The sequence below is a fragment of the Notechis scutatus genome, chromosome 2, assembly GCF_049901735.1.
Source record: "Notechis scutatus isolate UNSWTSFEM ecotype Mainland chromosome 2, rNotScu1.2, whole genome shotgun sequence".
Classification (NCBI taxonomy): Eukaryota; Metazoa; Chordata; class Lepidosauria; order Squamata; family Elapidae; genus Notechis; species Notechis scutatus.
Genome location: NC_142010.1, coordinates 142,972,791 through 142,985,481, shown reverse-complemented (window position 1 = coordinate 142,985,481; position 12,691 = coordinate 142,972,791). Strand labels below are relative to the sequence as shown.

The 12,691-nt window shown below is 38.8% G+C and overlaps 1 protein-coding gene across 7 annotated transcripts in view; it reads left to right on the top strand.

Annotated features, from left to right (window-relative positions):
* PIP4K2C (phosphatidylinositol-5-phosphate 4-kinase type 2 gamma) overlaps nucleotides 1-11,094 on the top strand; it is a 36,832-nt gene extending 25,738 nt beyond the window's left edge. For all 7 annotated transcript variants that reach the window (XM_026673925.2, XM_087956474.1, XM_087956472.1 and 4 more), the window contains 3 exons: nucleotides 5,704-5,953; nucleotides 7,663-7,766; nucleotides 8,955-11,094. In XM_026673925.2, coding sequence (XP_026529710.1) covers nucleotides 5,704-5,953; nucleotides 7,663-7,766; nucleotides 8,955-9,035 — 435 coding nt within the window. In that variant the 3' untranslated portion in view covers nucleotides 9,036-11,094. The remainder of the gene's footprint in view (nucleotides 1-5,703; nucleotides 5,954-7,662; nucleotides 7,767-8,954) is intronic.
* The last annotated feature ends 1,597 nt before the right edge of the window (nucleotides 11,095-12,691 follow it).

Sequence of the window (12,691 nt, the reverse complement as noted above, 5' to 3'; positions counted from 1 at the left end):
GTTAGTAGTTCAGATTCTTGTAGAGAGCTTTAGCTTACAATAAACCTAAATATTCATTTGAACTGCCTGGACTCATGATTTCCCTGCACTTGGTAGGAGTTGGCCAAACAAGGACAGGTCTTGTTTCTGTATTATGTTTCTGTTGTTGGAATCCACCTGGTTCAGTTCCAAGCTGGGAGAAAGAATCCACCTGCTTCAGTTCCAAGCTGGAGAAAGACACTGGAAACACGGAGGCTGTTTGGAAAGGAAGGTTCCATTTATTGATGAAGTAAAACCATCAACCACATGTGATTTTTGGGACAGCTGACAAAATGGAGTTGAGAGTGGGGTGGTATACCTTCTTTGGGCTTTGTATTTGAGCTTCCTGTTCCTGTGCGAGAACATGTATTCTATTGGCTGTTGTCAGATTCCTGCGGGGTCCTGTAGGGGTCAAAGCTGGCTCCATAGGCAAACGAGGAAATGCAAATCTTAGGTGCTTGTCTGAGCTAAGTTTGGTTGAAGTTTGGACTGCTTTGCAGGCGGTGCAATATCTGAAATGCCCTTAGGACATTGTGCAATGTAGTGAGCTCTGTGTCTTCTGCTAAATGGTAGTGGGTTAATCCTATTATGTTCTGAAGGATCATGTCCTGTTCTTCTTAATCCCACCATCCTGGAGCTGAAGGTCTGATAGGCTGGCCCAGTCTTTCTTAATGGGTACAAAATATTTGCTGGATGCTATTAAGAAAGACTGAGTCTGTTTTCTGCCTCTAAAAAACATGTTTCTCCATTTCTCATTTAGGGAAATATAATATTCTGCCTTTTAAAATATTCCTCAAAGTATTTCATTCTTCTAGGAGAGGGTTGCTTCCCACAATGTTAATGCTTGCTGATTGGTTCTTCACAAAAAGTGAGGTTAGATTTAGGATTTTTCTTTGCTTTCTGGATAAGGAGTTTCAGAAGAGATGAGAATAAATTTATTTGTTAATTATATTTTTTATTCCGCCTTTATTACTTTATAAATAACTCAACATACATTAAACTCCTTCATCCTCCTATTTTCCCCACAGCGACAACCCTGTGAGGTGGATTGGACTGAGAGACTGACTAGTCCAAAGTCACCCAGCTGGCTTTCACAGCTAAAATGGGACTAGAATTCACCATCTCCTGGTTTCCAGACCAGCACCTTAACCACTACATTGTACTTTAACCACCAATATTCATCAATCTTCTGAACTTGATGGCTCCCGCTCCAGATAGATTAAGGCTAACAACACTCAGAAAGCTCAGTTAGGATGGCCATTAGCCAGAACCTGTGGGTGTTCTAGTCACAGAATACCAGGAGAAAACCAGATTGAGAAAGCCGCACATAATGATCTCTTGGTATCCCTCTACCATATAATATTAAGAGCAATTTTATTGTGTGATGTCTTGTTTATTTAATAGCTTGGCTTTCATTCCCAGAAACCCTCAATAATACATTTGGGACTTTTCTCTCCCTTCTTTGCTACCCACTCAAATGCTTCTGTGAGATATTTCTGACTGGTTCACAAACCCTAGTGAGCTTTATGGCTATGTGGGGATTTGAACCTGCGTCTCTTCTGGCTCTAGTTCCGTACTCTTAAGCACAACTCCATACTTGCTTTCAATCTGGCAGCCTTGTTATAAAAATGACTGATGTAATGTAACATGGAATTCTTCGGAGAATTGAAAATATGCTTTTAGCGATAAGCTTTTTTTCCCTTCTTCTCCCTGATGGCTGTAAAGAAAGAAGTGGTGGAATGGAGTAAAATCTCTGTTCTGTTCATTAATTAGGATGCCTAATGTTTTTATCCTGCAGAAGGAAAAGGCTATAGCAAATGCTTACAGTTCTATGAGATAGTTAGACTGAGATGTGAGGGTGATTGATCTAAATGAGTATAATGACCTAAAGAGGGAGGGAACTTAAGTCCCATGAAGATAGATTGAAAGAATTGCGGGTGGTTATTTGACAGTAATCTTCAAATACCTGAATGGATGCCACACAAGAGTAGGCCAAGATTGATCTCCGTTGCTCAAGAGTACAGGACACAAAATGATGGATTTCACTGACAAACAACAATAAAGCTTCAAATACAGTTCCATAGTAGATGAGAATTACCCAATCAAATAGAGACAAAACAGGATCTGTCTGTCTGTCCAACCATCCATCTCCCACCTATATTATTTTTAAAAATAAGGCAGCCAACATATCCAACACACCTTCCTTCTCCTGTTTTCCCCACAACAAAAACTGTACGGTGAGTTGGGCTGAGAGACAGTGATTGGCTTAAGATCTCCCAAGCTGGCTCTCATGGCTAAGGCAAGACTTGAGCTCACGATCTCTTGCTTTCTAGCCTGGAGCCTAAACCACTAGACTGTACTGGCTCTCATTTGTTGGGGTTGCTTTAATTTAAATTTCTGCACTTTGCACAAGGTTAGATTCAATGGGTTTAAACGCCCTTCCCACTCTATGATTCTTTTTCATTGTGACTGCTTAATATCCTGGTTAAAAACATGAACTGTGATCTGAGAAGTTTCTAGTTAAAAAATTATAGGTTTTGAAGTGATGCTTTTCCCAAGATTATTCTAGATCTTTTAGTCTTAGTCTTAGTTACTGTCATATGGTATAAGAATAAACTCATTCATGCCAGCATTATTGAATTATAATTCAATAGTAATTGTATAGAACCACTTAGATGCTTTGACCAAATGAAAACACTTAATAAATGTCAAATATTTGCTTGTGGAGGAATCTTCTGTGCTTCCGTTTCTCTTAGAACAAGGGTCCCCAATCCCCGGTCTGTGGACTGGCACTGGTCCGCGGCATGCCAGAAACTGGGCCGCTCAACAAGTGAAGGCCCATTGGTGGAATGCAGGCAGCACACAAAAATACACCCCCTCCAGTCCATGGAAAAACCTCTCTATGTAACTGGTCCCTGGTGCCCAAAAGGTAGGGGGGGCACTGTCTTAGAAGACTGTTTTATGTCTTTGAGTACTGAAAGCAAATGTTCACCAAAAACAGCTTCTGGTTCCTGAAGCCAGGTTGACCTACTGTAATATGTATTCAATTTCTGAGTTTTAGATAGTTCTTTAACTTCTTATCATTGTAATTGTGTTGCCTTTCAATAACCTTTGTAACTGCCATTGTGCCAATACTCTTGAGAGGGGTTGGGCTCGGTTTTTTCCCTAATTCCACAGGGTGGGAAAGAAAAGGCTTGTTTTAAAAAGATTAATCATTCCAGTTATAGAAAAGGGCTCACGTTTGAGAATTAAAGTTGGATGCATTCCATTTGGAAAGTAGGCCCACTAGTTTGAACAGCCAAAGCAATTAATCATGGGGACAGGTTGCCAAAGGGGGAGTGTCCCCCTCCCTCAGCACATGCCATCTTTAGATTAAAACTCAACTCCTTTTAAAAGCAAGAACTGTTTTTATGCTTGTTTGAATTCAGGGTAAATGCAATGTAAACTTTGATTTTGCTGTCACAGCTGCTAGATGAATCTATACATGCATGATAGCTTGAGTGTTTAACTCTTAACATGACACAACGTAGTGGTTTAAGGTGTATTTATCAGTTAAGATACCATAAACAGATAATCAGTTTATACCGTGCTGATTTTGGAGTTTTGGGGTCTAGGCAAACTGGTTTTGTTATCAAGTTATCAAAATGTAAAAAGGCCAGAGCAAGGAAAATAACCATGATATATTCTTGAACTGCTTTCTGTATGCAAAACAGGCTATGTTTTAAGTGTAGTTCATTAGATGAATTACAGCCCCAGACATGTTGAGTCATAAATCTTGGTATACAAATTACAAGGGTGTTATTAGGTGTGCAAAGGTAGTTTGCACCGATCCACATTATGGCCTAGTATTGCTGGGGATCATCACAATCCAGAATAGGAAACTAATTTGAGTCATCTTGATTGAAGAATGGGTTTTTACAACATTCAAGAGTTAAAATCTTAGGTCTAATCTTTGAGATGCTGAAATAGCAAGCTGGGTTTAGATGAAATTCAAATGTCTAGTTGCCTACAAAATTTGCAGGGAAGTCTCAGGCAAGCCAATAATACCATCTGCCCAGATGGATCCATCTTAGATTCTTAATTTTGTATGATGTCCTTGATGTTAGTGTGTCCATGGATATCTTCCTTGCAGATCATTCTACTTTAAAAAAGAAACTTTTTAAGTCTAAGCAATTTTTAAAGGAAACTAATGTAGTGCAAATAACCAATGCTGACCAGATTTTTAATTTCCCCAAATAATCTTGGATTTCTCATAGACTCCTCCGTATTGGTTGAGAATAAATATGGGATGCTTATGTAGCACAAGTACCTATTTGTAAATTTGCCCACATGCCTAAGAAAAAAATAAACCACAGGTTGATAGTGAACAGAGAACAGGGTCACCAAATTTGCAAATTGGGCATTTGTTACCATACATTGTCTGCCCCCTACAGCCATTTAGTAAATGAGCAATTGAATGGTGGTTTTCATGGAGCACCCAAAACATGTTCTCAGAATGAATGAAATCTTGTTAGTCGCAGCCAGTGTGAATAACCAACTTTATTTGGATGGCCTTAGTTTGGAGAAAGCCTACCTTTAAAGTTTATGTTTATTTTGAAGCTATGTTGAAACCTTGCTATTTTCAGGCTTCTTTTGAGCTAAACTAGCTACAATGTACCTCTAAAACAGCAATAGAATGACAGTTGTGACTGATGCCTCTCAGCAGTAGAAGCGTGGTTTTAATGTGGGCTTGTTGGCAAGCACACAGACAAAGGTTATAGATACCTTTTTGAACCTGGGGAGTTCCCTGTGATATTTTAATCATTCTTTTTTAATCACATAGATCCAGAAGCGGCATTCAATTAAGCAACAATCATCAAAGTATAATATGTGTGTTATTTTGAATTTACCATTAGCAAAGCCCCATATATACATATTAAGAACAACAGCAATAACAATTATATTAGAAAAACCTATAAGCTCTCACTAAAAGCAGTTGTTCCATTTGAACAGGAGACTTATTTATTTTTAAAAAGAATATCTTTTCTGTCTTTTTGCCTGTTGTCCTGAAGAGTCGAGGAAAGCATCTCTGATAATTACTTTAGTCCTTGGATAGAAAAATATGGGAGAATGAATAACTATTGCAAGGCTGTTAAATCAAAGAAAGACCAGGGATGGTTCCTCAGTCTAAGCTAATAAAAGGTCGTCTCAGTGAGGACATTCAGCTCTACAATTCCCCATAGGCTACATATCTAATTCTTTAGAATATAGTCCCCTCCAGGGTGAACAGTACCTTACTGAATTAAGTGTGTTTCCTTCTGAAACTGTAGCTTGCTATATGTCAAAGCAGTATTTCCTCCTAGGTTGGCTATATATTGTTTTGGTGAGGGAAACTGTTTTGGTCACTTTGGGAGCTGTTGTGATACTACAAAAGAGTAGCAGTCACAGTTTATTGAAATGACTCTCCATTCTCCCCATTAAGAGATCATGGGATCTTAAGCATTATGACAGTCTTCAAGTAAAATATAGTGAAAAGGACAGAGACAGATGCAAAAGAGCATGAAGTGATTAAAATCTTTGCAATTTTATAATATAAATTATAAAAATTGTTTCATGAGTTTGTGTTGTGGGATTTTCATTTGGAATGAATAATGAGACAAACATATACATCTCCTGGCCTTCTCACTATTGCGTTTGTTTCTTCAGTTCCTAGTGCAGCTAAAGATTATGGACTACAGCCTTCTGTTGGGTATCCATGATGTACAGCGAGCTGAACAAGAAGAAGAGGAAGACATAAAAGAGGAAGAGGAAGATGGAGAGGGTGAACCAGGGGCACCTGTGGGCTCATATGGAACATATCCTGAGGGCATTGGCAGTTATCTGAACTCCCACAAACCGCTGGAGCCTGGTGACTTTGACCCTTATATTGATGTCTATGCCACGAAGAGTGCTGAAAGTAAGTTGGGATAAAACAAAATTTTTATTAAACTGGTGTTTAAATGGATAGAAAAATGCCTTCGGGCCTTTTGTTTATTGCAGCATTTTGCACACCAGAATCTGTATCATAGTTACTATCATCTTAGTTCATCTTAGTTTATCAAGAAAGTTTTGCCTTTAGTCACTTCCAGAGAACACTCCAGAGTACAGAAGTCAGTTCTTTTACTTTAATTTTCTCTTGTCATATGTGATTACAGGCAGCCCAGAAATATCAGAAACAGCCTTTTGTTGAGTCAAATCATTCATCCATCTTGCCTAGGAGTGATTAACTAGCAAGGATTCCAAAGTTTGCGGCTAGCTAAAAAAAAAAGCCTTGCTTAAATACTTAATATAATCAGTATATACAATAAATATCAAGCAGTGGAATCTCCTCCTAGCTTATAATCTTGAAAGGCATGCACAAAGGATAACTGAGTAACATCTGATTAAAACTGAAATCCCAGGGTAGTTTAAGCAGGGTTTGTGAAGGAGTTCCCTTTGTTAATTCCAAAATACTAGATTACTCTTTTTCAAGCTGACACCCTCCAAGTAAGTTGTCCTACAGCTCCTGTAATTTTCAGCTGGTCAGTCAAAGGTGTTGCTGAATGGGCATTATGGGGAGTTTCCAGACTGTACTAGTTTCCAGAGTTTCCAGACTGTACTAGTTTGGGAAAGGCTCCACCAAACTCATAAAAGGATTATTTTAACTGTGGTATCAAAGATGTATGTGTGCCTTGTGGTATATTCCAACTGTAACATCGGGTCCTCTCAATTTGCTCTGTGCCTGTGGCTAGTTATACAGGTCTTCAACTTACAACCATTCATTGAAAAAAATGACTTTTGACCGTTTTTCACATGACTGTTGTAACATCCCTAAGATCACGTGATCAAAATTCAATTGCTTGACAAGTGGCTCATATTTATGATGGTTGCAGTGACCTTCTGACAGGCAAAGTTGATGGGGAAGCCAGATTCATTTAACAACCAAGTTATTAACTTAACTGTAGTGATTCACTTAACTGAGGCAACTCACTTAACAACTACTTTGCTTAATGTGATATAAATCAAATTGACAGGAGACTCATGAACAAATTCAGAGCATGTTTATTGAAAAGTATTTGCAAAGGCTGGAATCCTCCTTTGGGCTCAACTGTAGTCATAAATCAAGGACCACCTGTATTTAACTATTTGTACCAGGATGGTCTTTCTTCAGCGCATCAACTTTTGTAACCTCTTTATTTATGGAAGGGAGAGAGTGGTGCTGATTACATGTCAGTCAGATCTGGATATCAGCTTCCGAGAAAGAAGGTGTTTAATAACCAGAATTGTCTTTAATATTTTTTGTATATTGCTATGGGCTTGAATTTGCAATGCAAGTTACACAGAAGGAAGATAAAGAAGTATACATAAATTTTATTAAAGTCTTAGACCAGCCTGTGAACCTAAAGAATGTGGTTGCTCAAATCAATTACTCAGGATTGGTTTGCTATATTTTGATTCAGGAAAGGAATCTTTTCTTCCTGCCTCAACCCTGTATAACTACTCTTTTTGCTTATGTATTTCCTATGGGGGCTTTGTTGTTATTGATGTTCATCTTTTGGGTTTGCGTATGGATATTTGTATGGAAGGAGGATACAGGTAAAATATGGAATCATATGTAACCTTCACTGTTTTCTCTTACTTTTCTAGATAGTCCCCAAAAAGAGGTTTACTTCATGGGCCTCATAGACATCCTAACGCAGTATGATGCCAGGAAGAAGGCTGCCCATGCAGCTAAGACAGTCAAGCATGGGGTGAGTTTGGCTTGCCACCCTGTCTGTTATGGCGATCAAATAATGCTAAAAAGTGAGCCATGCTTTTGATTAGCTGGCCAGCACCCCAGCCTTTATCTTCCCTTCCCATGACCATTATTTCTGCCAAATAGTGTACTCTTTTCCTGCTTCAGCATTACTTTTTCCTTCTGAGTAACTGAATGGCCAAAGGCTGTCCCTCTTAAGTTGGTTATATTGTATCATCACTGTGTGATAGAGAAGGCATAAAAGTGGCCTTTCCTATAGATAGGAGCTGTTCCAGTGTCTTGCTGTATGCTTGGGAGCAGCAGGAATTTAGAATCTCTTCTAATTATGAGGGAAACAGAGAAGAAACCATAATCCCAACCAGCATAACCATTGGCAGTGCATGACTACCCCATGGAGTGGGGACACACTGAAATTGAGGATTTATTGTTTTAAGTTAGTTATCAGAGATAACTCCTGATACTTTTTATCTAGCTTTTTAAATCAAAGAATAGTTGTGTCCTAAAGAATACAATTGATGTGAGTTTTGTAGCTACAGACTAGAAGCAAGGAAGTGAAGTGGAGAAACTATGTCAGTGCCAGGAGGACCTGCACCACCCCTCAACAGAATTTTGTTTTAAAATGCTATTTGCTGTGGGTGATTCATAGAAGAGTTATTTTTATTGTACCATTGGGGCAATGGCTTTTATGTTTTTTAAGTACAAGGACATTTCCTTGAGGGGAAGATGGGAAGGAGCAGATATAATGTATTCAAGAGAAGAAGCAAGAGGGATGTTCCACTGGGTCAGAAATATTTGCAGTGGAGAATACGCATGTTAATAGCAGCTGATCAATACATTTTAGTTTTAGATATATATCTGATCTTTATTTTGTACAGCTAAAGGCAGTATTCATACCTAATGTTCCTTCCTCCCATTTTCCCCACAATAAGGACTCTATGACATGGGTTGGGCTGAAAGTGTCTAGCCAAGCTGGTTTTCATGCCTAAGGGTTGGAACCCTCCAAGGTTCTAGACTAGCACCTTAACTGCTACTCCTGGTTGGCTTTATGGAACTTAGGACTCAGGTGTTATATCCCCAGTGTCTCCAATATTCACAGCCCGTTGCCACACTGCTTTCACTGTAATGATTAAGAATTAAGGGGGCTGTTTTGTGGTAGCTGTTGACATTTTGTCTTCCCCTACAGGCTGGTGCAGAGATCTCTACAGTGCATCCAGAACAATATGCCAAGCGCTTTCTGGACTTTGTCACCAATATATTTGCTTAGCCGTTTTTCAGTATGTCTTGTTGACCCAAATCAAAACCTTTTCAGCACCTTTGTAGTTGTCCCTCACCCTGCTCCCTGATTCTCCGTAAGTAGGATAGTTTTCATCCTGCTATTCTGGGGTCAGCAGGGGAATTGGGCTGACTTCAGACGAGCCCCACTCTTGCAACTGAGGGACGGCTGCTGAACCAAGTGCCTTAACTCTGATCTTCTGCTGAGGTGAGAAATGATCCAGAGTACCAAAGAAACTGGTTATGAATGCTTCGAGGAGCTGCTTCTCCTTCCATGCAGGAGGAAGAGGAGTGGCTGGTTTTTATCTAAACACTGACTTCTTCCTTTCCGTTAAATAGTACCAGTGTTTCATCATTTAGAGCAGGATAATGTTGAAATAGAACAATATGCAATGCGGAGTTAGTCGTGCCTTGGAAGAAGGGGGTTGAAGGGAATCTTCCCCATTTACACAATCAAATATTGTATCCTACAATACCCCATTTTACTGCCTGTTTCAAAGCCATGTACCAGTTGTATACCTTTTCTACCATCCCTGTATACACAAATGGAAGACTGTACTGTGCCCCATCCTTGTGAATAGTTTTTGCTCTGATTCTAGTCCTGTTGTCGATAATAGAAATCTCTCCTACTAAAAAAAGAGCCCAGCACTGAAACCAGTATCCCTTAAGCTGTTTTCCATGTAGAATTGCAGGTTCTTTGAACTTTGTGACCCACAGGTTGCTATTGATGAGAAAAAATATTTTAGGTTCATTGCTCTCGTGTATCCATTTTCCTTCCCTTTTCTAGTTGAAGCAGGGTTTGGGAGGTTATCTGCTAAATAAATTTGGAGTAAACTCCTGAGTAATAGCACTATCATCTGAGTCCCTATTCTGGATACCGTAGAGCTTCTTTGAGTCTCCCTTGTCAGAAGACACAATAACTCTAATCTTTGGGGTAATTTATACAGGGGGTGTCTATTGGGCACATAACCCAGATTGAGTTGGCGTAACCCACAAAAGGGCCTAAGGTATATCTAGACTACACTATATAATACTACATTTGAAAGCTGCTGAGAAATGCTAAAGGTGAAAGTCCTTGCCATTTAGTTTGTAAACCTTTAACATTAAAATTAAAGCAAGTCTCAGATGTTGGTGAACTGGCAACAGCATCAATATCATGACCAATAAAGGTAGGGACTGTTGAGAGTTCAGCAACGGATAGAGAGCATTGGTTGCCTATCCAATCATAAACACCTCCATGTTGAAGTGGGAATCAGACCAAGCCTCATTTATTTTGTTTAGTGTTGTGGGATAGGGAAGGTATCATGCCCAACTTCAGGATGCTATGAGAAGCAGCACCTATCTGTCTATGCATAACGGCGCTATATGTTTCTTTTTATATATATCAAATTGGCAAACCAATGTATTTTGGGAAAATGGCTTGTCTCAGTGGTTGATCAAAAAGCCTCTCAAGCGGAGGAAACTGCTATAAATTAGCAGATGCATTAAAAACAAAATCCCTTTTCATTCACCAGAATAGAAATTCTTGGATACTTCATTTAACGAATGCAGACAAGGAACTGGATAAATTAAATGATCATTATTCATTTATTGTTGGCTTGGTTAAGAGATCTCGCATTATCTAGTAGCTGTCCTAGCAGCATGGGGAAGCAATCACACTCCAACTGTCTCTGAACTATAATTCCCAATAACTCCAGCTCTCTATGGTCATTTATGACAAACACTGGGAATTACAGTTCAGCAACATCAAGGGCCAATATTACATACCTGGAAGCTCTAGTTATAGTTCAGGGTACAGTGCTACTCAGTTTGTTGCTTTGGACCTAAAACATGCAGACTTTATGGTTTTTCATGTTTTCCCTTTCTGCCCATTACTGGTGTGTTGGGACTGATGTCATTTCAGCTCCCAGCACACTAAGGACTGTGCCATGGAGATACATTTATGCTGTGGGGCTGTCTTCCTTCCAACCTCTTTCAGTGTTTTGTAATTGTATACAATATGTATTTCTGGTTTACTCTTGTATGGCTAAAAATAAATTATTGAACCAAAAGTTGTCTGTATGAAGTGCCCAGCTGTGCTGTTGTATACTGCTAACCTAGCGGGGTAGAAGGGTGAACTCTCTGTTTCAGTGAAAGAAGAAAAGACTTTCCTAGGCTCTTCACAGCTTTCTGAATTGAAATGATGTCAATTATTTTTACTTATCACATTTCTGAACTTTCAGGAAAAAAATTATCCAAGCTTCGGGGGGGAGACAAATCAGTTAAACAAGAATGTTATGATTTTGGCCAGATGAATCAGGGTTAATTTGAAATGAAACTGGAGACATTAAGTCTTGTCTGGATTGCCCTCTTCACTAGCAGGAGATCTTGTTTCAAGCTGGTTTGATTTATAAAGAAGATGACAGCAATTTGGCAGGATTCATGCTTTTTAATTGCTTGTTTAATTATCCAAGATTCACCATTCCTACCGAAAACTGATCAAGAACTGATACTCCTGCAAAACTTCCTTTGCGGATGAGAGTTCTATCATTAACCGAGACTGCATACATAAACAATCCTTATCTGTCTATTATAATAGTATTATTATAACAGTTGAGTGTCAGACAGTCTCTGTATCTAAAAAGATTAAGATCATTTCAATCCATTGATCTTTTGAGATGCAAAAGATTCTTAAGTTGAATAGCTATTATAGTCTATAAGTAATTTGCAGTTAAAGTCAGTTAAGACTTAATTCAAGTCTCAACCAAGGACCTAAGAATTGTTAGGATAGTGCTTAAGAATCTCTGCAGTTTCAAACAGGGTGTCTTTTTGTAAAAAATAGGGTGTTCAAGTGTGATAAATTCAATATATCCATATATTGAGGAAGTCCTTTAGGTATTGTTCTGAGGGCTCCAATCACGATTGGTGTAAAAATGGATTTTCCCCCACAGATATTTGATCTAACTTCAATCTGCAAGTCCCAATATTTTAATTTCTTTCCAACCATTTTCCCTCAATCCTATCACCATTAGCAACATCAACAAAGCAGACATTCTTTTTGTTAACTGTTATATCAAGCAGGTTATCAACAAGATGCTTATTTTCATAATGAGTATTTATTTTCCTGGGATCTTTGCAAATCGCTCTTCCATGGAGCTTTATGAACTTAGAACCTGAATTTGTGTGGAGGTAGCCATGCCTAAATTCCTTGGAATACAATTATAGCCCTTGTTTTTGGTTATTGTAAGCATAAGAAATGGTGTGATAATTAAGATGGAGCATAATTCCCCTCCCCATCAACTATTTGAATCTTGCTCCAGCCTAGGAGTTGGTACCCAGCCCTGAATAAGCTGTTATGGTCCATGCCTTTCTCACATCTTCACTAGGGAAATAATAAACTGATAATCCATTATGGAAGCAGGAGTCAACTTCAATCTTGTAAGATTTTTGTTGTGTAAAGTCTACCAACTGGAGGGGGGTGGCGAATAGTGACCTCAATCCTGCATGTGTAAATTTACATCTTTTATTAGAGAAGGATTCTTGCAGTTAACAATATAAATGAGCATTGGCAAATTGGAGACCCTTGTTCTATTGCCTGCCCACCACCTCTCCGCTTCCTGCTTAATTATTTGGAACTTAATTATTTCAGTCACCAAGGTCATCCCGTTT